Consider the following 26,116-nt stretch of genomic DNA (forward strand, 5'->3'; position numbering starts at 1 on the left):
GCCCCACCTACCCCCCTGCGTGCCCCGCCCACCTACCGCTGCTCCTCCTACTCACCCGCCCGCCCCGCCCCGCCCACCAGCTGCCGCCCCCAGTCCCCAGGGGTCCACGAGCGCCGGGGTCCCAGGACTTTTAACCTCTGCTGGCTACCTGGGCCGTGGCCTCCGACGCAGGCGACCCACCTTCCAGGCGAGGAGCGCGGGTCAGGGAACTCCGGGCTGGGGTGCGGGCTTGAGAAATCAGGGAAACGATTTGAGGGAAAAACTTTATTGTTTCTAGAAGAGCCTCGAAGCAATCACCGGATGGGAAACCAGCTGGACGTCGTACTTACTTTCCGGGTTAGGATCATCACTCTTTTGCTCAGGGCCCCTGAGGCTGGCACGCCGGCCTGGAGACCGTGAGCGGCTGCCGGAATCCCTCGGAGCCTCTGTTTTTCCTCTTCTGTGAAGGGAGTTGGCCATACTTTCTTACCAAGGCCTGTCCGAGTTGTATTGACCCTGGTTCATCCTAGGGACTCCAGGAGCCCCAGGGGGACCGTCTTATATGTCTCCAAGTGTAGGCCAAGCGCAGAGGGTGGTGGTAGAGGCGTGGCGACGGAGGGGGCATTCAGAGGGACAAAAAGGAAGGCCCCCTCATGGTAAATAAGGGAACGGTAACAAGGGCCGGGGAGAAACCCGATACAATTAGGGTGAGGCGAAAGCTATAGGCATTCAGTAGAAACCGCAATTCGAATTGTAAATTTTGATCTTTCCCCGGCTGGCTATAGATTGTGCGGTGAGATATTCTCGTGATGCTGGGCAGCGTGGTGGCAACTCTGTCAGCCACTCCATCACCAGGCTCAACAAGGATACACTTATGACCATTCTGTACCCTGACAGCCATTCTGTTTTTCACTTTCAGTATAGTATTCAGTAAATTACATGAGATGTTCAGCTCTATTATAATATAAACTACCAGCTAACGTACGTCTTCTGAGCAAGTTTAAGGTAGGTTAGGCTAAGCTATGGTGTTCAGTATGTTCTCACCTTAGGGTGGGTTTATCAGGATGTAACCCCACTGTAAGTCGAGGAAGATCTGTGCAGAGAAACAGCATGGCAGACAAAACAACAATCAAGGCTCAGAGAGGTTATAGCTTTGTTCAAGGTCACAATGATGCAGCTTAAAGTTGCAAATGCAGATCTGCCTGGTGCATGGGCACAGCCTCCCAGATCCTTTGTGGGTGTCATTGCCTATGTCCTTGGGATTTCCCTTGAGGACCTCAGGTTCCTGTAAGGCAGGGTTTTTTTTTTTTTTTTGCGGTACGTGGGCCTCTCACTGTTGTGGCCTCTCCCGTTGCGGAGCACAGGCTCCGGACGCGCAGGCTCAGCGGCCATGGCTCACGGGCCTAGCTGCTCCGCGGCATGTGGGATCTTCCTGGACCAGGGCACGAACCCGCGTCCCCTGCATCGGCAGGCGGACTCTCAACCACTGCGCCACCAGGGAAGCCCCAAAGGCAGGGTTTTTTTCCCCAGAGTCTGCAGGGGCCAGGCACAGGCCCGGGGAGCTGGTGACTGCTGGCTGAAAGGTCGTGCTTCCATTTTTAGCTGCAAACACCTGGTTCCCTGGGACCTGGTCTGGGACCAACTGATTGGTTTTTCTCATTCAGTTTGTGTTTTTACAAAGTTCTCTGGTGTACCTTCCGGACACTGGTCCCTCCCTGGTAATAAAGAGGTGAGCCAGGGACTTCCCTGGTGGTCCAGTGGTTAAGACTCTGCGCTTCCACTGCAGGGGGCATGGGTTCAATCTTTGGTCTGGGAACTAAGATCCCACATGCTGTGCGCAGGGGCAGACCCAGCCCTGGGGTCCTGGCAGACACACCAGTATTCTGTCAACAGGCAACACCCAGCCCCTGGCCAAACCAGCATTCCCTGTTTTCCCTGTCCCCCCTCCCCTCAGGAGAGGACAAATTCAGCATAAGGACAGCATCAGGGGTGGTCTGGGAGGAGCTGGGTGAAGAGATGAAGGAAGTTAAAAGGTCCCTGGACTCTCCTCTTGGAGGGTGACTTGGCAATAGGACCCTGATACCCTCCCCTTCAACTAAGTTTATCTACTTCTAGAAACCAGAGGAAACAGCTAGAGACATGTATAAATTGCTCATATGCATCGATGGTCATCTGTGCCTGTCTCTGAGAGCCCTGCAGGGGACACGCCCAGGGGCTGGCAGGGGGAATCTGGTGTCCTGGCAGTGGGAACACTCAGACAGAGGTCCCCACTGCCCTCACCACTGCTCAGTGGGCTATGCCCGAGTTAGTGGGATAGCTGGGACTTTTTTTTGTTTTTTTGGGTTTTTTTGCGGTACGCGGGCCTCTCACTGCCGCGGCCCCTCCCGCCGCGGAGCACAGGCTCCGGCCGCTCCGCGTCATGTGGGATCTTCCCGGACCAAGGCACGAACCCGTGTCCCCTGCATCGGCAGGCGGACTCTCAACCACTGCGCCACCAGGGAAGCCCGATAGCTGGGACTTTTAAGTAAAATCGAAAACATTGGAGGGTAGCCCTCCCAGGATGAGTCAGTGTTTCATGGCCTCTGAGTGTGTGTGTGTGTGTGTGTGTGTGTGTGTGTGTGTGTGTGTGTGTGTATGTATATACTGTTTCAGATGTGAAGTGGTGAAGTGTGTTCCAGATGGGGATAGGCCAGGGAACAGGCCATAGCCTGTCTGTGTGGGGGAGGGCCTCTGACATCCCTGCTCAGGGCTCCATTTCCCAAGAGGAGGCAGAGCCCATTAAGGGAAAGGGGATGCAGGGGAGGGGAAGCCTTGTGCCTTTGGACCAGAGGGATCTGGCTTTAACCCCAGGGCTGCTACTTACAGGCCAGGAGGGATCTTGGCATCTCAGTTTCCCACTTAGAACAAGGGGGAACTGTAGTCCCCAGGTCAGAGGTTCTTGTACAGATGCAGCTGGAGGATGACTGAACCTTCGTCCCAGGGTCTCACCAGGCAGTGACCTCACCCAGCCAGCTGCTCTGAGCCAGGCAGGCTCTAGGGTCATCTAGCAGCCTGGCCCCAGCAGCCTCCTCGCAGCTCTTGGGCAAGCCCTCATCCACCGTGAGGGCTGTGAGGAAGAGTCCAACTTCTTCCTTTGCGTGTGAATATCCAGTTGTCCCAATACCATTTATTGAAAAAATTTATTCTTTCCCCAGTGAATTGTCTGGTTGCTCATCAAAAATCAATTGACTACAGATGCGAAGGTTTGTTTATGGACTCTCAATTCTATTCCATTGATTTGTTATGTCTATCTTTATGCCAGGACCACACTGTCTTCATTACTGTAGCTTTGTAACGAGTTTTGAAATCAGAAAGTATGCGTCCTCCGCTTTTGCTCTGCTTTTTCCGTATTGTTTTGGCGATTCTGGATCCCTTGCATTTACAAATGAATCCGTAGTTCCATTTGGGAAGTATTGCCATTTTTTTTTTTTTTTTTTTGGCGGTACGCGGGCCTCTCACTGTTGTGGCCTCTCCCGTTGCGGAGCACAGGCTCTGGACGCGCAGGCTCAGCGGCCATGGCTCACGGGCACAGCCGCTCCGCCGCATGTGGGCTCTTCCCGGACCGGGGCACGAACCTGTGTCCCCTGCATCGGCAGGCGGACTCTCAACCACTGCGCCACCAGGGAAGCCCACTATCTTAATAGTATAAAGTCGTTTGATCCATGAATGTGGGATATCTTTCCATTAATTTCAGCCTTCTTTAATTGCTTTCAATAATGTTTTGTAGCTTTCATTGTATAAGTCTTATTTTTATTTATTTTTTTTGCGGTACGCGGGCCTCTCACTGCTGTGGCCTCTCCCGTCGCGGAGCACAGGCTCCGGACGCGCAGGCTCAGCGGCCATGGCCCACGGGCCCAGCCGCTCCGCGGCACGTGCGATCCTCCCAGACCGGGGCACGAACCCGTATCCCCTGCATCGGCAGGCGGACTCTCAACCACTGCGCCACCAGGGAAGCCCCTAAGTCTTATATTTTTGATCCTAAGTTTATTTCTGAGTATTTTATTCTTTTGGATGCTATCGTCAATTAACTTGTTTTCTTACATTCACTGTCAGATTTTTCGGCGTTAGTTTTAGAAATACAATCGATTTTTAAATTGACATATAAGAGTATATTAGTTTCAGGTGTATAAGATAATGGTTTGATATTGGTATATATTGCCCAATGGTCACCACAGTGAGTCTAGTTAACATTCACCACCTCACATAGTCGCACAGATTTTTTCCTTCTGATGAGGACTTTCAAGAACCACTCTCCCAGCAACTTTCAAATATTCAACACAGTATTCTTAACTCTAGTCACCATTCTGCACACTACATCCCCAGGACTTCTTTATTTTATAACTGGGAGTTTGTACGTTTTGACCCTATTCATCCATTTTGCCCCCATTTACTCCCTACCTTTGGTAACTACCAATCCGTTCTCTGTATCTATGAGCCCCTATTTTTTTTCTTTAAGATTCCACGTATAAATGAGAGCATATGGTATTTGTCTTTCTCTGTCTGACTTGTTTCACTTAGCGTAATACCTTCAAGGTCCATCCATATTATTGCAAATGACAGGATTTCCTTCTTTTATAGGTAAATAATATTCCGTTATATACACACCACATCTTCTCTGTCCATGCATCCATCAATAGATGCTCAGGCCGCTTCCTTATCTTGGCTACTGTAAATAGTGCTGCAATGAACATTGGGGTGCATGTATCTTTTTGTTTCATTTCCTTTGGGTAAATACCCAGAAGTGGGATGGCAGGATCACATCGTAGTAGTTCTATTTTTAATTTTTTGAGGAACTTCCATACTGTTTTCCATTGTGGCTGCACCAATTGACATTCCCATACAACTGATTTTTGTGGTATTTATCTTGTATCCTGCAACCTTGCTGAACTTGTTTATTAGTTCTAATAGTTTCCCCCCGTATTCTCTGTGATTTCCTATATACGTGGTCATGTAATTTGCAAATGGAGATAGTTTTACTTCATCCCCTTCAGTCTAGATGCCTTTTATTTCGTTTTCTTGCCTGATGGACCTCCAGTGAAATGTGGCACTGAGCTGGCAAGACGGGTCACTGCGCATCTTGTTCCCGATCTCGGGGGAGGCTTCAGTCTTTCCCCACTAAGTGTGACGTGAGCTGTGGATTGTTCCCAGATGCCCTATATCAGGCTCAGGAAGTGCCCTTCTGTTTCTAGTTTCTTGAGTGTTTTTCTCATGAAAGGATGTTGGGTTTTGTCCAATGTTTTTCTGCACTTAGTGGGAAAAGCTTGTACAGCAGCTTTTAAGCCATGAAATCATCTGCCTCCCCCTCTTCCTCTGTGTTTCTCCCTCACCAAACACACACAACCTCCCTGGAAGCAAATCAGACTCCAAATATTAAACACTCACTGCAAGATGGTTAAATGATTAGCGTAGCCGTCTTCATCCTGTTATCCTTGCCCTGGCTGCTGTGTAACTGGGGGTGGACCAGACTATTGGACACCCCAAACAAATGACAGCTAGAAATTCAAATATTAAAGATGATTTCCAGGGGGGGTGGCTCCCTCTTTCTTGCATACGCCACGATTGCCTCTTCTCTTTGCAGACCGAAGAGTGAAAATATTTAGCATCAGAGGAGAGGATTGTGCACGAAATAGCGTGTATTAAGTTGTGTGCTAAAAGGTAACAATGAATAGGCAAAAGACTTGACTTCCCCAAGACATGTATTGAAGGGATGATAACGTATTCTGTGCAGACCTTCCTGCTGTGGAATTCCGCATTCAGAAAATCCTGTTTTTAGTTTATTTTTCTGAGGCCTTATATGTCCGCCTCTCTGTTCCAGGAGTCTGCATGCTGACCGTGTTGCTGGCCAGCCTCATGAGTGTAAGCTCTCTGACCACATTCTGGATTGTTACAGGTAAGAGGGCTCTGGGGGTCTTCTGTGTGTCTTTAGCCAGGACAGTGTCAGCCAGGCTTTTCTCGGAACCCCGGGCAGCGCTGGCAGAGCTCAGAAGGAAACACCAGGCTTGCATACCACCGGGCACTGAGTCTAAGGCCTCAGGTAACAGGGATTGTAAAGGGGAAGCAGGAAGGACAGAGGCAAGTCAGGGCCCTCCACCAGGATACACCCGGGTACACACACACACACACGACTTATACACATGTGCGTGTAGACACACACGCACAGGTGTATATGTTGTGTGTATATACAGAGAGAATTGATTTTAACATGTGGGCTCATGTGAGCAAGGGGGCTGGCATGTCCAAAGCCTGCAGGACTGGACACTCCAGCGGGCTTCTAGATGCTGTGTCTTCTTTTTTTTTTTCCCCCCTGTAGAGTATTTAATTTAATTTAATTTAATTAATTAATTTGTTTATTTTTAACATCTTTATTGGAGTATAATTGCTTTACAATGGTGTGTTAGTTTCTGCTGTATAACGAAGTGAATCAGCTATACATATACATATATCCCCATATCTCCTCCCTCTTGTCTCCCTCCCATCCTCCCTATCCCACCCCTCTAGGTGGTCACAAGGCACCGAGCTGATCTCCCTGTGCTATGTGGCTGCTTCCCACTAGCTATCTGTTTTACATTTGATAGTGTATATATGTCCATGCCACTCTCTCACTTTGTCCCAGCTTACCGTTCCCTCTCCCTGTGTCCTCAAGTCCATTCTCTACGTCTGCGTCTTTATTCCTGTTCTGTCCCTAGGTTCTTTAAAACCATTTTTTTTTTTTTTTAGATTCCATATATACGTGTTAGTGTACGGTATTTGTTTTTCTCTTTCTGACTTACTTCACTCTGTATGACAGTCTCTAGGTCCATCCACCTCACTACAAATAGTTCAATTTCGTTTCTTTTTATGGCTGAGTAATATTCTATTGTATATATGTGCCACATCTTCCTTATCCATTCATCTCTCAATGGACACTTAGGTTGCTTCCATGTCCTGGCTATTGTAAATAGAGCTGCAATGAACATTGTGGTACATGACCCTTTTTGATTTATGGTTTTCTCAGGGTATATGCCCAGTAATGGGATTGCTGGGTCATATGGTAGTTCTATTTTTATTTTTTTAAGGAACCTCCATACTATTCTCCATAGTGGCTGCATCAATTTACATTCCCACCAACAGTGCAAGAGGGTTCCCTTTTCTCCACACCCTCTCCAGCATTTATTGTTTGTAGATTTTTTGATGATGGCCATTCTGACTGGTGTGAGGTGACACCTCATTGTAGTTTTGATTTGTATTTCTCTAATGATTAGTGATGTTGAGCATCCTTTCATGTGTTTGTTGGCAGTCTGTATATCTTCTTTGGAGAAATGTCTATTTAGGTCTTCTGCCCATTTTTGGATTGGGTTGTTTGTTTTTTTGATATTGAGCTGCAAGAGCTGCCTGTATATTTTGGAGATTAATCCTTTGTCTGTTGCTTCATTTGCAAATATTTTCTCCCATTCTGAGGGTTGTCTTTTCGTCTTGTTTATGGTTTCCTTTGCTGTGCAAAAGCTTTTAAGTTTCATTAGGTCCCATTTGTTTATTTTTGTTTTTATTTCCATTACTATAGGAGGTGGGTCAAAAAGGATCTTGCTGTGATGTATGTCATTGAGTATTCTGCCTATGTTTTCCTCTAAGAGTTTGATGGTGTCTGGCCTTACATTTAGGTCTTTAATCCATTTTGAGTCTATTTTTGTGTATGGTGTAAGGAGTGTTCTAATTTCATTCTTTTACATGTAGCTGTCCAGTTTTCCCAGTTCCATTTATTGAAGAGGCTGTCTTTTCTCCGTTGTATATTCTTGCCTCCTTTATCAAAGATAAGGTGACCATATGTGTGTGGGTTTATCTCTGGGCTTTCTCTCCTGTTCCATTGATCTATGTTTCTGTTTTTGTGCCAGTACCATACTGTCTTGATTACTGTAGCTTTGTAGTATAGTCTGAAGTCCAGGAGCCTGATTCCTCCAGCTCCGTTTTTCTTTCTGAAGATTGCTTTGGCTATTCAGGGTCTTTTGTGTTTCCATACAAATTGTGAAATTTTTTGTTCTAGTTCTGTGAAAAATGCCATTGGTAGTTTGATAGGTATTGCATTGAATTTGTAGGTTGCTTTGGGTAGTATAGTCATTTTCACAATGTTGATTCTTCTGATCTAAGAACATGGTATGTCTCTCCATCTATTTGTATCATCTTTAATTTCTTTCATCAGTATCTTATAGTTTTCTGCATACAGGTCTTTTTGTCTCCTTAGGTAGGTTTATTCCTAAGTATTTTATTCTTTTTGTTGCAATGGTAAATGGGAATGTGTCCTTAATTTCTCTTTCAGATTTTTCATCATTAGTGTATAGGAATGCAAGAGATTTCTGTGCATTAATTTTATATCCTGGTACTTTACCAAGTTCATTGATTAGCTCTAGTAGTTTTCTGGTAGCATCTTTGGGATTCTCTATGTATAGTGTCATGTCATCTGCAAACAGTGACAGTTTTACTTCTTCTTTTCCGATTTGGATTCCTTTTATTTCCTTTTCTTCTCTGATTGCTGTGGCTAAAACTTCCAAAACTATGTTGAATAATAGTGGTGAGAGTGGGCAACCTTGTCTTGTTCCTGTCTTAGTTCCTGATCCTGAAATGGTTTCAGGTTTTCATCATTGAGAACAATGTTGATTGTGGTTTTGTCAAATATGGACTTTATTATATTGAAGTAAGTTCCCTCTGTGCCTACTTTCTGGAGAGTTTTTATCATAAATCGGTGTTGAATTTTGTCGAAAGCTTTTTCTGCATCTATTGAGATGATCATATGGGTTTTCTCCTTCAATTTGTTAATATGGTGTATCACATTGATTGATTTGTGTATATTGAAGAATCCTTGAATTCCTGGGATAAGCCCCACTTGATCATGGTATATGACCCTTTTAATGTGCTGTTGTATTCTGTTTGCTAGCATTTTGTTGAGGATTTTTGCATTTATGTTCATCAGTGATATCGGTCTGTAGTTTTCTTTTTTTGTGACATCTTTGTCTGGTTTTGGGTGATGGTGGCCTTGTAGAATGAGTTTGAGAGTGTTCCTCTCTCTGCTATATTTGGAAGAGTTTGAGAGGGATAGGTGTTAGCTCTCCTCTAAATGTTTGATAGTTCGCCTGTGAATCCATCTGGTCCTGGACTTTTGTTTGTTGGAAGATTTTTAATCACAGTTTCAATTTCAGTGCTTGTGATTGGTCTGTTTATATTTTCTATTTCTTTCTGGTTCAGTCTCGGGAGGTTGTGCTTTTCTAAGAATTTGTCCATTTCTTCCAGGTTGTCCATTTTATTGGCATAGAGTTGCTTGTAGTAATCTCTCATGATCCTTTGTATTTCTGCAGTGTCAGTTGTTACTTTTCCTTTTTCATTTCCATTTCTATTGATTTGAGTCTTCTCCCTTTTTTTCATGATGAATCTGGCTAGTGGTTTATCAATTTTGTTTATCTTCTCAAAGAACCAGCTTTTAGTTTTATTGATCTTAGCTATTTTTCCTTCATTTCTTTTTCATTTATTTCTGATCTGATCTTTATGATTTCTTTCCTTCTGCTAACTTGGGGTTTTTTTGTTCTTCTTTCTCTAATTGCTTTAGGTGTAAGGTTAGGTTGTTTATTTGAGAGGTTTCTTGTTGCTTGAGGTAGGATTGTATTGCTATCAACTTCCTTCTTAGACCTGCTTTTGCTGCATCCTATAGGTTTTAGGTCGTCGTGTTTTTATTGTCATTTGTTTCTAGGTATTTTTTGATTTCCTCTTTGATTTCTTCAGTGATCTCTTGGTTATTTAGTAGTGTATTGTTTAGCCTCCATGTGTTTGTATTTTTTACAGATTTTTTCCTGTAATTGATATATAGTCTCATAGCGTTGTGGTCAGAAAAGATACTTGATACGATTTCAATTTTCTTAAATTTACCAAGGCTTGATTTGCGACCCAAGACATGATCTATCCTGGAGAATGTTCCATGAGCACTAGAGAAGAAGGTGTATTTTGTTGTTTTTGGATGGAATGTCCTATAAATATCAATTAAGTCCATCATGTTTAATGTATCATTTAAAGCTTGTGTTTCCTTATTTATTTTCATTTTGGATGATCTGTCCATTGGTGAAAGTGGGGTGTTAAAGTCCCCTACTATGATTGTGTTACTGTCGATTTTTCCTTTTATGGCAGTTAACATTTGCCTTAAGTATTGAGGTGCTCCTATGTTGGGTGCATAAATATTTACAATTGTTATATCTTCTTCTTGGATTGATCCCTTGATCATCATGTAGTGTCCTTCTTTGTCTCTTATAATAGTCTTTGTTTAAAGTCTATTTTGTCTGATATGAGAATTGCTACTCCAGCTTTCTTTTGATTTCCATTTGCATGGAACATCTTTTTCCATCACCTCACTTTCAGTCTGTATGTGTCCCTAGGTCTGAAGTGGGTCTCTTGTAGATAGCATATATACGGGTCTTGTTTTCGTATCCACTCAGCCAGTCTATGTCTTTTGGTTGGAGCGTTTAATCCATTTACATTTAAGGTAGTTATTGATATGTATGTTCCTATTACCATTTTCTTAATTGTTTTGGGTTTGTTATTGTAGGTCTTTTCCTTCTCCTGTGTTTGCTGCCTAGAGATGTTCCTTTAGGATTTGTTGTAAAGCTCCTTTGGTGGTGCTGAATTCTCTTAGCTTTTGCTTGTCTGTAAAGGTTTTAATTTCTCCATCAGATCTGAATGAGATCCTTGCTGGGCAGAGTAATCTTGATTGTAGGTTTTTCTCTTTCATCACTTTAAATATGTCCTGTCACTCCCTTCTGGCTTGCAGAGTTTCTGCTGAAAGATCAGCTGTTAACCTTATGGGGATTCCCTTGTATGTTTTTTGTTGCTTTTAATATATTTTCTTTGCATATAATTTTTGGTAGTTTGATTAATATATGTCTTGGCGTGTTTCTCCTTGAATTTATCCTTTATGGAACTCTCTGTGCTTGCCGGACTTGATTGACCATTTCCTTTCCCATATTCGGGAAGTTTTCAACTATAATCTCTTCAAATATTTTCTCAGTCGCTTTCTTTTTCTCTTCTTCTTCTGGGACCCCTATAATTCGAATGTTGGTGCGTTTAATGTTGTCCCAGAGGTCTCTGAGACTGTCCTCAGTTCTTTTCATTCTGTTTTCTTTATTCTGCTCTGCAGTAGTTATTTCCACTATTTTATCTTCCAGGTCACTTATCCGTTCTTCTGCCTCAGTTATTCTGCTATTGATCCCATCTAGAGTATTTTTCATTTCATTTATTGTGTTATTCTTCATTGTTTGTTTCATCTTTAGTTCTTCTAGGTCCTTGTTAAATGTTTCTTGCATTTTCTCTATTCTATTTCCAAGATTTTGGATCATCTTTACTATCATTATTCTGAATTCTTTTTCAGGTAGACTGCCTATTTCCTCTTCATTTGTTAGGTCTGGTGGGTTTTTATCTTGCTCCTTCATCTGCTGTGTGTTTGTCTGTCTTCTCATTTTGCTTAACTTACTGTGTTTAGGGTCTCTTTTTTGCAGGCTGCAGGTTCATAGTTCCCGTTGTTTTTGGTGTCTGCCCCCAGTGGGTAAGGTTGGTTCAGGGGTTTGTGTAGGCTTCCTGGTAGAGGGGACTGGTGCCTGTGTTCTGGTGGATGAGTCTGGATCTTGTCTTTCTGGTGGGCAGGACTGCGTCCAGTCATGTGTTTTGGGGTGTCCGTGAACTTATTATGATTTTAGGCCGCCTCTCTGCTAATGGGTGGGGTTGTGTTCCTGTCTTGCTAGTTGTTTGGCATAGGGTGTCCAGCAGTGTAGCTTGCTGGTTGTTGAGTGGAGCTGGGCCTTAGCGTTGAGAGGGAGATCTCTGGGAGAGCTTTTGCCATTTGCTATTACGTGGAGCCGGGAGGTCTCTGGTGGACCAATGTCCTGAACTCAGCTCTCCTACCTCAGAGGCTCAGGCCTGACACCTGGCTGGAGCACCAAGACTCTATCAGCCACCCGGCTCAGAAGAAAAGGGAGAAAAAAGAAGAAAGAAAGATAGAAAGAAAAATAAATAAAATAAAGTTATTAGAATAAAAAATTTAAAAATTATTAAAAATAAAAAATAAAAAGCAATAAAAAAAGAGAGAGCAACCAAACCAAAAAACAAATCCACCAATGATAACAAGCACTAAAAACTATACTAAACAAACAAACAACAAACAAAAAATGGACAGACAGAACCCTAGGACAAATGGTAAAGGCAAAGCTATACAGACAATCACACAAAGTAGCATACACATACACACTCACAAAAGGAGAAAAAGGAAAAAAATATATATATTTTTAAAAAGGGAAGAGAGCAACCAAATCAATAAACAAATGTACCAATGATACGAAGCTCTAAATACTAAACTAAGATAAACATAAAACCAGAAACAAATTCGATGCAGAAAGCAAACCCCAAGTCTACAGTTGCTCCCAAAGTCCACCGCCTCAATTTTGGGATGATTCATTGTCTATTCAGGTGTTCCCCAGATGCAGGTACCTCAATTTGTCTGTGGAGATTTAATCCGCTGCTCCTGCGGCTGCTGGGAGAGATTTCCTTTCTCTTCTTTGTTCGCACAGCCCTGGGGTTCAGCTTTGGATTTGGCCCCGCCTCTGCGTGTAGGTCGCCTGAGGGCATCTGTTCTTCGCTCAGACAGGACGGGGTTAAAGGAGCAGCTGATTCGGGGGCTCTGGCTCACTCAGGCTGGGGTGAGGGCGGGGCATGGAGTGCAGGGCGAGCCTGCGGCGGCAGAGGCCAGTGTGACATTGCACCAGCCTGAGGTGCGCCGTGCGTTCTCCCGGGGCATTTGTCCCTGGATCACGGGACCCTGGCAGTGGCGGGCCGCACAGGCTCCCGGGAGGGGGGTGTGGATAGTGACCTGTGCTCGCACACAGGCTTCTTGGTGGCGGCGGCAGCAGCCTTAGCGTTTCATGCCCGTCTCCGGGCTCCGCGCTGATAGCCACAGCTCGCGCCCGTCACTGGATCTCGTTTAGGAGGTGCTCTGAATCCCTTCTCCTTGCGCACCCCAAAACAGTGGTCTCTTGCCTCTTCGGCAGCTCCAGACTTTTCCCCGGACTCCCTCCCGGCTAGCTGTGGCCCACTAGCCCCCTTCAGGCTGTGTTCACGCAGCCAACCCCAGTCCTCTCCCTGGGGTCTGACCTCCGAAGCCCGAGCCTCAGCTCCCAGCCCCGCCCGCCCCAGCGGGTAAGCAGACAAGCCTCTCTGGGCTGGTGAGTGCCGGTCGGCACCGATCCTCTGTGCGGGAATCTCTCCGCTCTGCCCTCTGTTGCTGTGCTCTCCTCCGTGGCTCCGATGCTTCCCCCCCACCACCGCCATCTCCGCCAGTGAAGGGGCTTCCCAGTGTGTGGAAACCTTTCCTCCTTCACAGCTCCCTCCCAGAGGGGCAGGCCCCGTCCCTATTCTTTTGTCTCTGTTTTTTTTTTGCTCTACCCAGGTACGTGGGGAGTTTCTTGCCTTTTGGGAGGTCTGAGGTCTTCTGCCAGCGTTCAGTAGGTGTTCTGTAGGAGTTGTTCCACTCCTACAGATGTAGTTTTGATGTATTTGTGGGGCGGAAGGTGATCTCCGTGTCTTACTCCTCTGCCGTCTTGAAGCTATCCTTAGCTGCTGTGTCTTGAGCCAGACTTTCTTTTTCAGGAAACCTCGGTTTTTTGAAGGCTTGTAAGGCCTTCACGTGATGAGACCCACCCTTCGAGTGATCTTTACTTAAAGGCAAGTCAGCCACACCTATAAGTAGCTTCACAACACGTGTGGACTAAATCACCAGTTTGATCGGATGACTGCACACTATGGCCTGGGCAGGTTGACACGTGAGACCAACCGTCACGGCCCACCTTCTTTTGACTCGGTACCCACAGCTCTGCTGTAGCCATGTTGAGTCTCTAAGTGAAGACAGTAAGAGAGTCGTTCTCCCTCCTGATGAGACACGCGGGCACTGTCCCCAGGGCACGCAGAGTGCTGGGGTGATGCTTACTTTTCTCCTTGACGACCTGTAACTTAAACCCTGTGATGTGAGGGTAACAGTTATTTGTGTATCTTATGGTCTGTGTTATGCTGTACGGTAAGAAGATAAAGGAAGGGAAGAAAAGAAATGTATCTGATGCGTGCACAAGTGTGTGCGCGCAGTCTACAGTCACGAGGTTGGTGAACTTTTTGTCCTCTTGCAGCACCAGTGCCAACTCGACTGCCAACTCGCAAGCTGGCACCACTGTCAGTGCCAGATCTTGTACCATTAAAGGCGTTTCTGGTACCAGCCCGACAGCTAGAGGTAGCACCGGCTCCAGAGCCAGAGCCAGCTCCAATCACCGGCTCCTGCAGCGTTCCAGAGCTGCAGCTGGCTCCAGGGCCACCTCCAGGTTTAGAGCCAGTGCCAGGTGCAGAATGAGAGCCGGCTCTATCACTAGATCTAGAGTCAAGTCCAGTGAGAGAACTAGTTCCTTCATTGGCTCATGGAAAAGCCCTCAAACTCCAGTGAGCTCCGCAACTGGCTCCAGCACCAGCTCCAGGGCTGGAACCAGCTTTGGCACCGGCTGTCTCACCAGCTGCAGGGATGGAAGCAGCTCTGTCATCAACCAATTTGCCAGCTCCAGCAGCAGCTCTAGAGTTTGGATCAGACCCAACACAAAGCCCAGAGTGACAGATAACAACAGGAAGTGAGCTCACCTCTACCCCAGCACCACCTCTGGCAACACAGCTAGAGCTACAGGCAGCTCTAGAGGTAGAGCTCTCTCTAGAGCTAGTGTCAGCACCAGAGCTAGCTCGAGCATTAGCTCCCGAGCTAGAGAGAGCTCCACAGTTCCAGGGCGAGAGCCAGCTCCAAGCACCAGCTCAAGAGCGCGAGTGATATCTGGAGCCAGCTCCAGCCAAAGCTCCAGACTCGGTGTCAGTTCCAGCACCCGCTTCGGCACTGATCCATTGCCGGAGCCAGTTCTATTACCACTAATAGTTCTGGCTCTCCAGAACTAGAGCCAGAGCTGGCTGCAGAGCCAGAGTCAGCTCCAGCACCAGAGCTCGAGCCAGCGCCATGGCAACAGTCAACTCAGGCTCCAACACTGGCATCAACTCCTGAGATAGAGGCAGCTCCAGCCTCAGCTCCATTGCTGCTCCTGGGCGGGGCTGCTGTTATCCCACGAGCTGGAGCTGGCTTGAACACCAGCTGTCATGTCAGCTCTACCTCTGGAAGATAGAGACAGCTCTATCACTGACTCCCGTGCCAGCCCCAGTGATAGAGTGAGAACCAGCTCAAAGCCAGTTTAGAGCCAGTGCCAGGTGCCAAGGAAGAGGTCGCTCCAGCGCCAGCTCTAGCATCAGCCCCAGAGTTACAGCCATTCCTGGCACCAGCTCCAGAGAGAGAGTCAGCACCAAGTTCAGACCTAGAGCCTGCTCCAGCCACAGTTCTAGGACCAACTCCAGAGCCAGAGCCCCCATGAGAGTCAGCTCCTGCAGCAGCTCCAGAGCAAGAGCTGGCTTGGGCGCCCGTAGCAGACTTAGAGCCAGTGCCAGCTCAGGAGAAAGAGCCACAGCCCCAGCACCAACGTCAGAGCTAGATCGTGCTCTGGCACCAGCGTGATGCCACGTCAGAGGCAGAGGCAGCTCTGTCAGCAGCTCCTAGGCCAGACTCTGTGCCTGCTCTGGTGCCAGAATCTGCCCTGACACCGATTCCAGAGGTGGAACCAGTCCAGAGCTACAGCCAGCTCCACCGCCAGTTTTAGCGCCAGCCGCAGAGCTCGAGCCGGGACCGGCTGTACAGCTAGAGGCACCAGAAGCAGAGCCAGCACCAGACCGGAGCTGGAGTCAGCCGCAAAGTCAGCGAGAGCTCCAGCACCAGGGACAGCTCCCGCGTCCTATCCACAGCAAAATCCACGGCTGCTTCCGGCACCTGCTGTAACCTTAGCTCCGGAGGTACAGCGGCTCCAGGACCTGACCCACAGCTCAAGCCAAACCAGTACCCACCCAGGAGTCAGCTTCAGTGGCCGCGCCAGAGCCAGAGCCGGAGCCAGCGACCGCAATAGCTGTAGCACCGGCTCCCGTGCCAGTGGGAGAGACAGCTCGAGAGCGCTGTCCAACGGCAGAACCAGGTCTAGACCGTCTCTGGAGGTAGATCCGCCTCCAGCGCCTTCCCCAGAGCTAGAGCCAAGTCCAGCATCAGCTCTTGCATAAGCTCCAGTGCCAGTCCTAGGAGCAGAGCCACCTTTGAACTAGAGCCAGCTCTGTACCCGCTCTAGGACTGGGCGGGGCTGGGGGCGGGGCTGAGGGCGGGACAGTCCCTTCTGGGCAGGTCACTCCCAGGGCCTCCTCCTCCTCCCTCCCTGAGGTCCCGGCCCTCGGGTCCTCTGAGGCCCCGCTTTCCCAAGCGAGGCTCAAAGTGGGCAGAGACCGCTCTGTTGGAAACTGGCCAATACCTTAAAAACTGTATATGTTTTGACCCAGAAAATCCACCTCATGGATTCTGCCCTGAATAGAGATTTATGGACACAGATGTTCCCTTCAGCATGATTCTGAGAGTGAAAAATGGCAAATGGCCCATGTCCCATAGCAGGGGCTTTTCGGAAATTCTGATTCGGGGCCCCAGAAAATGCGGAGGAGGAAGACGATGGACTGATCAGCACCCGCCCGGGGGAACCAGGTTCCAGAAGGGCACACGTGCCCAGAGTCCTCCCCACCTGACACCCACGACTGCACACGCACACACGTGCACATGGGCACACACACCATGCGAGAATTCCTGCGGGTAAACTCCTGGGATTAGCTCTGCAGGTAAAGGGTTGCACCCGTGGAGCTCTGGGGTCCTGCGCACTGTTCTCCCAGACGGGAGTGTCCTTCCACGCTTCCCTCTAGAGGACCAGCTGGGCCTCTGCTTCCTCACACTGTCCCCAGGGCTGGTCGCCACCAGACTAGAAACCTGTCGGTGTGGTGTTGACAGCGCCGTCTCCACGGCGCTTACATCTGCGTGTCCTCACTGGGAGGTCAAGCGTCTCTGACCTGTACCGACCACGTGTGCGGCCTCTTGTTGGAGCTGCACATGTGTGTTCTCTGTCCCTTTTTAAAACATTGACTTTCAAAATCTGGGGGACCACAGGGGCGTCAAACCTTTCTCTGGCCCTGGGGTGTGAGGAGTGCTGATCCAGTTTATGGTTTGTCTCCCCAGCTTTCTACATGTTTCTTGTTTCTGTTTGGCCATGGGAAGAGCCAGGCGTTTCCCTTCTGTCTTCTGGCTCTGGGGCCATACTCAGAACAGGGGTCTTTACCCTGAGACTGCACACATATTTACAAAAAAGACTTCAATTTGTACATCCCATCTTTAATCCATCTGGCATTTCCCTTTCATATAATAAAAATGCTATTTTGAAGTAAAAAAAGAAAACAAAAATTAACTACTCCCCTCTTAAAATATGTGGCCTACACAGAAAGCCACCTTGTATAATTCCATTTATAGGAAACATCTAGAACAGGTAAAGACACAGAGACAGAAAGCAGATTACAGGTTGTCGGGAGCTGGGGGAGAGAGGAATGGGGCATGAGCGCTTTGGCTCAGGGATTCCTTCTGGGGAGTGAAACAGTCTGCCCGAGACCCTGGGGAAGGTTGCACAGAACTGTGAATATACTCGATGCTCCTGAAATGCACAATTTCAAATTAAAAAAATTAAACTTGGTTATATGAAGACGTAAAAGACACCATAAATAATGTGAAACGAAAACATAAAATTAAAAACCAAATCAGAAACAGTAACAGGGGAGGGGAAGGGAAGTTTGGGGGTGGGGGGAGCGGGTAGAAGTGGGTCAGGAGCTGACGCTGAGCGTGGCGCCAGAGCTCGTTCTCCCCGCAGGGGTAGTGGGTGCCGAGCCGGCTCTGGGTCTCCTCCGGAGCAGGTGCAGCCGCGGGCCCTGGAGGCAGAGGTGCTGAGGCAACTGATTGTGATGTTGGCTCCCACTCGGGTGCCGCCGCTCAAGGTGTCCCTCCAGCCACTGATGGAAACGCCTCCAGCTCTGGATCTGGCTTTAGTTCTGCTGCTGCTTCTGCAGCTGGATCTAGGTCTTCAGATTGCACAGGGGCTGGCGCTGGAGCCAGTTCTAGATCCTGAGATGGCAGTGAAGGTGCAGGAGGAGATCCACGTGCCTGCCTCACACGGGCCTTTGCAAGCAAAGGAACAGCCCGCGGCCTTTTACAGAGGCTCCAGCCAGGATCTGAGACAGGACGTCTCCCGCCAGCGGTCCCCACGTGGGCGGCCTGAGGCAGCCCCGGGGGCTCCTGCGTGCCCAGCACCGACCCCGCTCCTCACCCTCCGGCTCTGCCTTGGTGAGCTCTGTGCGCTCCAGCTGGGCCAGGAGAAGGTGGGCGCGGCGCTCCAGGTCGGAGCCGGGCATGTTGAGCTGCACGTAGGCCACCAGCTGCCTGAGGCACGGGAAGTCCGGGGGCTGACAGAAGTCCTCGGAGTACTGGTCCAGCCAGGTGCCCAGGATGGAGGAGACGGCGCTGGGGGCAGGCGGGCGGCAGCAGGTCCGGGGCCTGGCCTTTCCTTCCACGCGGCCCTCCCCTGGCTCCCCCGTGGGGGCTGGGCTTCTGGGCCCGCCCCTGCCCCACCCGCGCTGGGCTGCCAGGCGGGGGCAGGCCTGGTCGGCAGGCCTGGTAGGAAGGGGCCCTCCGTCCCTGGTGACCACCTCTCCCTTCCTCGGGGGAGCCTGACTCTCTCCTGTCTGCTCCCAGCCCCCCGGGCCCTCCCCACTGGGAAGGAAACTGCAGGAGGGCAGGGAGGGCCGCGCCCGCTCTGGCCATCGCGCTGGCCTGGCCGCACACAGTAGGCGCTGCATAAACAGGGGAGGGAGGAGGGGACAAGCAGAGTGCGCCCCTGCCCGGCCTTCACGGGCCTCGCGCACCTGAACCGGAAGCTCGCGCACCGACGGCTGCCTTGGTCTGTGCGCCCGAGTGCGGGTCTCGTCCTTCCGGAGACGCCATTCTTGGTGGTGGGGACGTAGCCGGCCCCCTGACCCTGACTGCGCTCCCGTGAGCCTCAGCTGAGCGCTCACACTGGGCTGCGAGGCTGACGTGTCAGCAGCTTGCCCCCCACACCTCCTGTCCTGGGCCCCGGATCTGAGTGGGGACGGATGCTCTCAGGGGCCGGCTCTGAGCCCCCAGCCTCCCCTCTGCTCCCTGGGGACATGGGACCCCAGCCACAGCTCTCTGACTCCTCTCCTCCTGCAGCCAGACCTCAGCCCTCCAGCGGGAATCACAAGATGTGTGGCAGCCAGGGTTCTGCCCAGCCCCTCCCATCAGAGCCAAAGTCTACTCACTTTTTCAGTTGGTCCTGAGGTCCGCCGTCCTCGCTGGAATAAGGGAGGATGCACCCGTATCTAGAGGAGGCCGTGAGGGCGTCACATCTACCGTACCTGCTATGACGTCTAGTGTTACTGGCTGACCCTCCGGCTAGGATGGAAGCCCGGGAGGGCGGGGATATTTGCACCGTTCACTGAATAAAGCCAAGTGCCTAGAAAAGTGCCTGCACACAGTAGGCGCTTCGTATGTATTTGCTGAACGAATGAGCCCAACCAGCACCTTACAGACGCCTGAGTGGGCCTGGGCCCTCAGCCGGCCCCCAGCCAGCCCTGCCCTGGCTACTCCCAGGAAGGACCCCTGAGACAGAATCTGGAACCTCCTTTACAAATGGGAAAACTGTTCTGCCCAGGGGCTGGAAGCAGAGAGCTTCTCCATGGGGCAGAGGAAAACCTTAATCAAAGCCGCCCCAGCCCTCAGCAGCCCTTTCCACAGGGCCGGGCGCGGGGCTGCACTGTCCATGCTTATCCGACAGTCCTGGCAGCCCGGCCTTCACGTGAGCAAACTGAGGCTCAGAAAGGTAAAGCGACATTCCCAAGACACACAGCCAGTGGGTGGGCGGGGCGCTCACCTTTGGAACAGCAGGTCCAGGACCCGCTGGGTGGTGGTGAAGGCTCGGTAGGTGCACAGGAAGATGGTGACATAGGAGAGGTTGCTGCCCCGGAAGGCGGGCACCAGGTGCTCCACCAGCTTCTCCAGCGTGCCTGCCTTCACGGTCCGCACCTTGCAGGTCTCATACAGGTTCAGGGCTAACTCATTTTCATACACGGGCTGATTTTCGGACAAAGGAGGGACAGGTCAAAAACAGTGTGAGAACATTCAGGCTCGTATGTTGAGATGCAACGGTATAGAAAGAATTGGCTTTGCACGTGGCCAGGGCCAGGCCTGGGAGCACTGGTGGGTGAAGGGAGGAGCCCAGCTCCTTGGGTTGGGACTGGCCACTGGAGGCAAAGCCCTGGGCTGGACCCTGGGCAGTGGCCCCAGGTGGCATCTGGCCCCAGCCACCTGCAGGCCCGATTCTAGAGACCCCTGCATGCCTACACTCACCGCGAGCCTGTGCTGGCCCGAGTTGGTGGCGTGGTGCACCTGCCCTCACCCACCCTGGCCCCAAATCTCCCCCTGAACCCGGCTCTTCCAGGCCCCTGGGACACCAACCACTCAGGGAACGACCCTGCCAGACCCCAGGAAAGGTCAGGGCTAATGGGCAAGTCGTCACCGCGGCAGCAGGAGGGGAGGGCTCAGGCCCTTGCTCGCCAGGCCTTTGGGGCTTCTGGCCTCTCTTGGTGTTTATCTCCAGGTTGGCAAACTTGGAGGTCCCCTCCTGCAGGGAGGATGCATCTGTATCTAGAGGAGGCCGTGAGGCTGTCATATCTACTGTGCCTGCTGTGATGTTTATCGGGGCTGGCTGACCCCCGACTAGGGTGAAAGCCCGTGCTCTGCCCCCCCGCTCCTTTTACCTGAGCCCCTCTGGAAGTGCCCCCCCGAGCCAGCCCATCCGGGCTCTGGGCTCCGTCAGCCTGTGCCTCCCTTCAGGTCCTCGTGTACCTGAAACCGCCCAGCTCGTCTGTGTCCCATCATCCGCCGAGTCACCTGCTCAGTGTGGCCACCCCTGTCCACCCCTGTCCACCCTGCTCCCAGCGTCCCCAGGACCGGCAGCACACACTCTCATTGCCCCTGCTGGTCTTCACCCGCCTGTGTCTGGTGCAGGTTCCAGGGGGATCCTCAGGGGACAGAGGATGGCCAGGGCCAGGCAGGCCACCCTGGGGAATGGGGTGGGGTAGGGGTGCTCGGGGGTGCCCGCCCTCCAGGGCTGCTCCCCTCCACCCAGCCCGAGTCAAGGGCGAGAGAACAGGGCCTCCTCGCGTGTCCCTCGTCGCCCTGCCTGTGTTGCCCTCCCCAGACGGCCTGCTTTTGAAGGGCGGTGTGGACCCTCTGCCTTGGGGAGGCCCAGCTCACATTCCAGAGCTCCCGTCCACGGCCATTGAGCCTTCTCACGCTGCGCTGATCTCGAGGGTCTTGGCTGCCCACTCCAGCCTCCCTGGAGCGCCGAGCGACAGGTCCGGCCAGCTCTCTCCAGAGGAGTTCGGGAAATCTCACCCACGCACACCGAGGGAGGTGTCTTGTGGGGGGAAAGTCTTGGGGGGGACCCCTCAATTTACCTGCCTGTGATTTTGCATGCCCATACTTGATGTTTGCAAATTAAACCGATACCTGTCAGTTGGTTTCAAACTGGCATTCAGCTCCTTGCCCCTTCCAAACTGTGAACCCTTCCAGAAAACATCAGGGACCTCCACCTCGCATGCCCCCCCTGAAAGATGCTGAGCGGGCCTGTGGGACCAGTCTTCCTGCCCCCGTGTGCTACTGTAGGACATGGACTGGCATGATGCATCCATCCACACGAGGCCATCCTGTTCTGACCCCACCAGACCCTGCTGCCTGGACCCTCGGCAGCAGACAGGGTCCTGGGGTGGTCATGCACACCAGGAGCCACGGGGTAGGGTCCTGGCAAGCAGGGGCCACACCTCATCCCAGGAACACAAGTGCTGCCAAGGAAGGTCCCACAAACGAGGGGGCATCCAAAAGTTCCTGTGAACAGGGTCCCATCTTACCCGACCACCTGGGGAGGATGCCTGTTCAGGGCATGGGCAGGAGACGAGGGCCTCGAGCCTCAACCCCGAAGACGGTGTCGAGGGGCAGCCGGTGCCGTCCCATCCAAACCCACGTGCACATGCCTGCCTGTCTCCCTGAAGCTCGAGGACCCAGGGGGCAGGAACGTGTCTCGTGTGCTCCAGGGGCCCCGTGGGTGCCGATGAAAACAGAGCACACAGACCACGCTGCAGAACCAACGGTCCAGGTCCCCGTTCTGCCCAAATCTAAGCTTTATTCCTGTTGAAATCACGCTGTCTGCCTTGCCCAGCCTGTCCCAACCCGGATGGAATCTTCTTAGTGGCTCACCCTGCAACCTCACGTTATAAAACAGCCCCTGAAGCCAGGCAGCAGGGAAGCAGCCCAACCTGGGGCGTTCTGGTTGAGAAAAGTCAAGCTGGTGAGAACCTTCCTAACACACAAGGGACTCATCTTGAGGCAGAAGCAAGGACTTCGGACTCCAGGGACGGGATGTTTTCCGACGGGTCCTTTCCAGGCAGGCCACTTGCCCAGTGAGCCTGCTGGGTCCTCGGGTCTGAAGTGGAGCCCCGGGCGGGCAGCTGCTGAGAAGCGTTCCTAGCAGCAGGGACCCGAAGCCTGGAATAACTGGGAAGGTGCTAAGAACCATGCCGGGGGTGGGTGTGGGTACAGGGGGTTGGGTCCCAGCTTCAGAACAGACTCGGCTGCTGTTTCACTCGGGAGAAGAGCGGGCAGGTCAAGGCGAATGGCCCAAGTCCAGCTCGGCCTGCACTCCCGGGGAAGGAGGGTCGGCTGCACTGCGGCCCTTGGCGCCCTCCTGGCCCTGCAGTCGGTACAGGGCCTCGACCTGCTTGCGCTTCTCTTTGGCCCGGTTGATGGTGGTCTGGAAGAGCCTGCAGAAGAGCTGGACGGCCGGGGGCGAGTCGTCATTGCCCGGGACGGGGTACGTGATGAGGGATGGGTTGCAGTTGGTGTCCACGATGCCCACGGTGGGGATGTTCATCTTGGCCGCGTCCCTCACGGCTATGTGGGGCTCAAAGACGTTGTTGAGCGTGTGCAGAAAGATGATGAGGTCTGGCAGGCGGACGCTGGGGCCCAGGAGGAGGGGCGCATTGGTCAGCAGGCCGCCCTTGAAGTAGCGGGTATGGGCGTATTCCCCGCAGTCCCGGGCCACGTTCTCGATCAGGTGTGAGAACTGCCGACTGCGGCTCACAAACAGGATGATGCCCTCGCGATAGGCCACATGGGCCGTGAAATTCAAGGCCAGCTGCAGGTGCGTCGCCGTCTGTTCCAGGTCAATGATGTCCTGGTCCAAGCGGCTCCCGAAGATATACGGCTCCATGAACCTGCCGGACACCCACCAAGGCCAGTGTGAACCAGCCCCACGTGGCCACCTCCACCCGCCCTTTCTCATGCGCTCCCCCAGCCTCAGGCCCCTGCACGGGGGGCACGGCAAGCCCAGGGCTGGTACAGTCTGCAGCCCTCACCATGACGACGGCAGCGGGGACGCTGTCCCAGGAGTGACAGCCGCGGGCAGTGGGAGGGTGAGGGTGGGCGAGCAGGGCAGGCTGGGCTGCAGGCCACTCCATGTCTCGGGCAAGCGGCTTACCCCTCTGAACCTCCACCTGGCCGCGCGGGGTGCCTAACAGAGTGGACCCACACGGACATCTGCACACTTAAACGTGACGTCCGGACAGCGTCCCACCTGGTGCTGCTTGTCTGGCTCCCATCCTTGTCATTATCATCACCTTTGAGGCTTTACAGCTGAGCCCCACCCCCTGGGGGGGCTGGGGGACCAGAAAGGCAGGGGGTGCCCCGGGCTGCAAGCGTGACAGGCCGGAGCAGGAGGCAGCCAGGCCTCGGAGGGAACCCTGAGGGCACAGACCCGCTGGCCTGGGCCGAGAGCCGGGGCTGCGAGACCGTCCTCTTGCAACCCCCGCCCCATTCACTCTTCTGCTCACCCCCGCCGGGACTCTCTCTTCCTCTCCGAAGAGCCTTCCCAAGGCCCCACGTGCCCTCACCTCAGGTGACTTCTCCGCAGCACCTACAGTGGCGTCCCTCCTCCCATGCCCCGGCCCCACCCCCTCTTCCCAGACTCTGAGGCACTGGTTGCCCAGGGCTCCCACCTGGGACTTCCTCTCTCCTCCATCCCCCACTCCACATGTTCTCAAAAGGTCCTGATGTGGTGGCCCCCGGCCCAGGCTGCTTCTCCCTAGTGCCTGCGTGACATCCCCACTGGGGTGGCTGAAGGGTCACCCTCATAGGACCCAAGTTCCTGATGTGAAGGATGTCGACACCTGCTCTGGGCTCTGCTCAGCTGGACCTCCGGCTCTGCCCCCATCACCCCACATCCAACCACTGCTCCGACCCTGCCGGCGCAGCTGGGCCCATCACCTTTCCCCTGAACATCTACAACCGCCTCCCTCCCTGGCCTAACTGCTCCTCCAATACACGCCCAACCCAGCCGTCAAAATCGCCACGTGAAAAGACTGGGCCAGTCACCACTCCTCTGCGTGCCCTTGGAGACACCTCCGCGAGATGCCGACGGCCTTGCCAGCACTGCCCTCCCGGCTGGCCTGTCTGTCGGGGAACCAGCAGCAGCGGGCCTGGCCCCACCGACGACCAGGAGCCCCACAGCAAGGTCCGCGGGGTCTGGGGGTCGGGAGGAGCAAACGGGGCCTGAGAATAAACAGCTGCTCCTCCTTGGGGCTCAATGATCCCATCTGGAAGAAAAGGGAGCTAGACGCTCTTAAAACAAACTGAGGGCTTCCCTGGTGGCGCAGTGGTTGAGAGTCCGCCTGCCGATGCAGGGGACACGGGTTCGTGCCCCGGTCCGGGAAGATCCCACATGCCGCGGAGCGGCTGGGCCCGTGAGCCATGGCCGCTGGGCCTGCGCGTCCGGAGCCTGTGCTCCGCAATGGGAGAGGCCACAACAGTGAGAGGCCCGCGTACCCAAAAAACAAAACAAAACAAACAAACTGAAAAAGGGGCCCTGGACCCCAAGGCAAGGGTCCCGAGCCCCCCAGGCACCCCTACACTCGCCAGGGGCGTCACCTACCTGTGCCGACAGCCAGCTTTGTGTCCCAGGTGCACCCGGGCATCGAAGAGACTTCTTACAGAAAACAATTCCTTGACATTGAAGAAGTCTAAGTGCTTGAGGGGCTCGCTCAGGATCCTCTCGTTCAGATCTGGGGCGGGGAGGGGGAGAGGATACAGGGTCTGGATCCCGGCTCCCAAGCCTGGGGTCTGCGGGAGAGCAGATGCTGAGGGTCCCCAGGGGCCTTTTCTGGAGGCTCGGGGCAGAGGCCGAGATCTGACCCCAGCTTCGCTCCTGGGTAAACGTGGCCAAGTCTTCACTCGGAGAGAAGGGGCGCCGGGTGGTGTCTGAGGTCCCCGTGGTCCCGCCAGCCGCCCGCGGGAGCTCCCCGGCCGCGGTTCGTGGAGGGGGGGGGCTCGGCCCTACTCGGCGGTGGGGCTGCTCGGAGGGCTGCAAGCTCGTGCGGCCCAGCACGTGGGCTGCCAGGGGCGGAAGGCCGCCCTTCGCCCTCCCCAGTCCCGCATCCTCCAGGGGCCCCATGGAGACCCAGAGCGCCCGGGACTCCTAGCAGCGGGACAATTTCAAACCCCCAGGACCGCAGGGCCGGAGTTACCGCTGCTGCGCTCGGGCTCCCGGGCTGCAGAGGCCACAGCGCTCCCCAGCGTCCTGCCGCTCGGCCCCACCGGGCCCGGGGTCGCCGTCTGGACGAGGTGCAGCTGGAGCGGCCAGCGCCGGACACCTGCGGCGACAGCAAACTCGTGGCGCGCGCCCCCCGCCCGCCTCCCTCCTTCCCTCCCTCCCGCCGCCCGGCCCGCAAGAGGGTCCCTGCCGCGCCCCCCACCCCCGGGTCCCGGGCGCCTTACCTGCGCCGAGCAGCCGGGGTAAGACCGAGCCGGGTACCATGGCGTGGACTCCGGTAGGCGGCCGGACGGACAGACGCGGAAGACGGGCAGGCGCGGCCCCACGAGCGGCTCCTCCTTCCGGTTGCGGCCCGCCTTCGCCGCAGCGCCACCTGCAGGCCCGGGGGTGCCACTGAGCGCCCGCCGCCTCTCGGGCACCCCAGCTCTGGACGCGTCCCCGCCCCTTGGCCCCCGCCTGCC

General features: G+C 53.0%; 1 protein-coding gene and 1 long non-coding RNA gene across 3 annotated transcripts; one reads left to right on the forward strand and one right to left on the reverse strand.

Annotated features, from left to right (window-relative positions):
- Positions 1-88: 88 nt before the first annotated feature.
- LOC307188576 lies at positions 89-13,793 on the forward strand. The gene is made up of 3 exons (XR_013829006.1): positions 89-187; positions 5,834-5,908; positions 13,663-13,793. It is a non-coding gene; the product is annotated as an uncharacterized lncRNA (long non-coding RNA).
- Positions 13,794-18,032: 4,239 nt separating this feature from the next.
- MRPS2 (mitochondrial ribosomal protein S2) lies at positions 18,033-26,035 on the reverse strand. 2 transcript variants are annotated; one of them, XM_079925877.1, is made up of 8 exons: positions 25,880-26,035; positions 25,630-25,755; positions 25,038-25,167; positions 22,827-23,325; positions 19,926-20,125; positions 19,315-19,410; positions 18,306-18,499; positions 18,033-18,157 (listed from the first exon to the last, which is right to left on the reverse strand). In XM_079925877.1, the coding sequence occupies exons 1-8, from the start codon at positions 25,917-25,919 to the stop codon at positions 18,063-18,065; spliced, it is 1,380 nt and encodes a 459-aa protein (XP_079782003.1). In that variant the 5' UTR covers positions 25,920-26,035; the 3' UTR covers positions 18,033-18,062. The 2 variants fall into 2 exon arrangements, with proteins under 2 accessions (XP_079782003.1, XP_079782004.1); XM_079925878.1 differs by lacking the exons at positions 18,033-18,157; positions 18,306-18,499 and having other exon boundaries at positions 19,335-19,447.
- Between the last annotated feature and the right edge of the window lie 81 nt (positions 26,036-26,116).

The sequence above is a fragment of the Stenella coeruleoalba genome (assembly GCF_951394435.1).
Source record: "Stenella coeruleoalba genome assembly, chromosome: 7".
In the NCBI taxonomy this organism is placed as follows: Eukaryota; Metazoa; Chordata; class Mammalia; order Artiodactyla; family Delphinidae; genus Stenella; species Stenella coeruleoalba.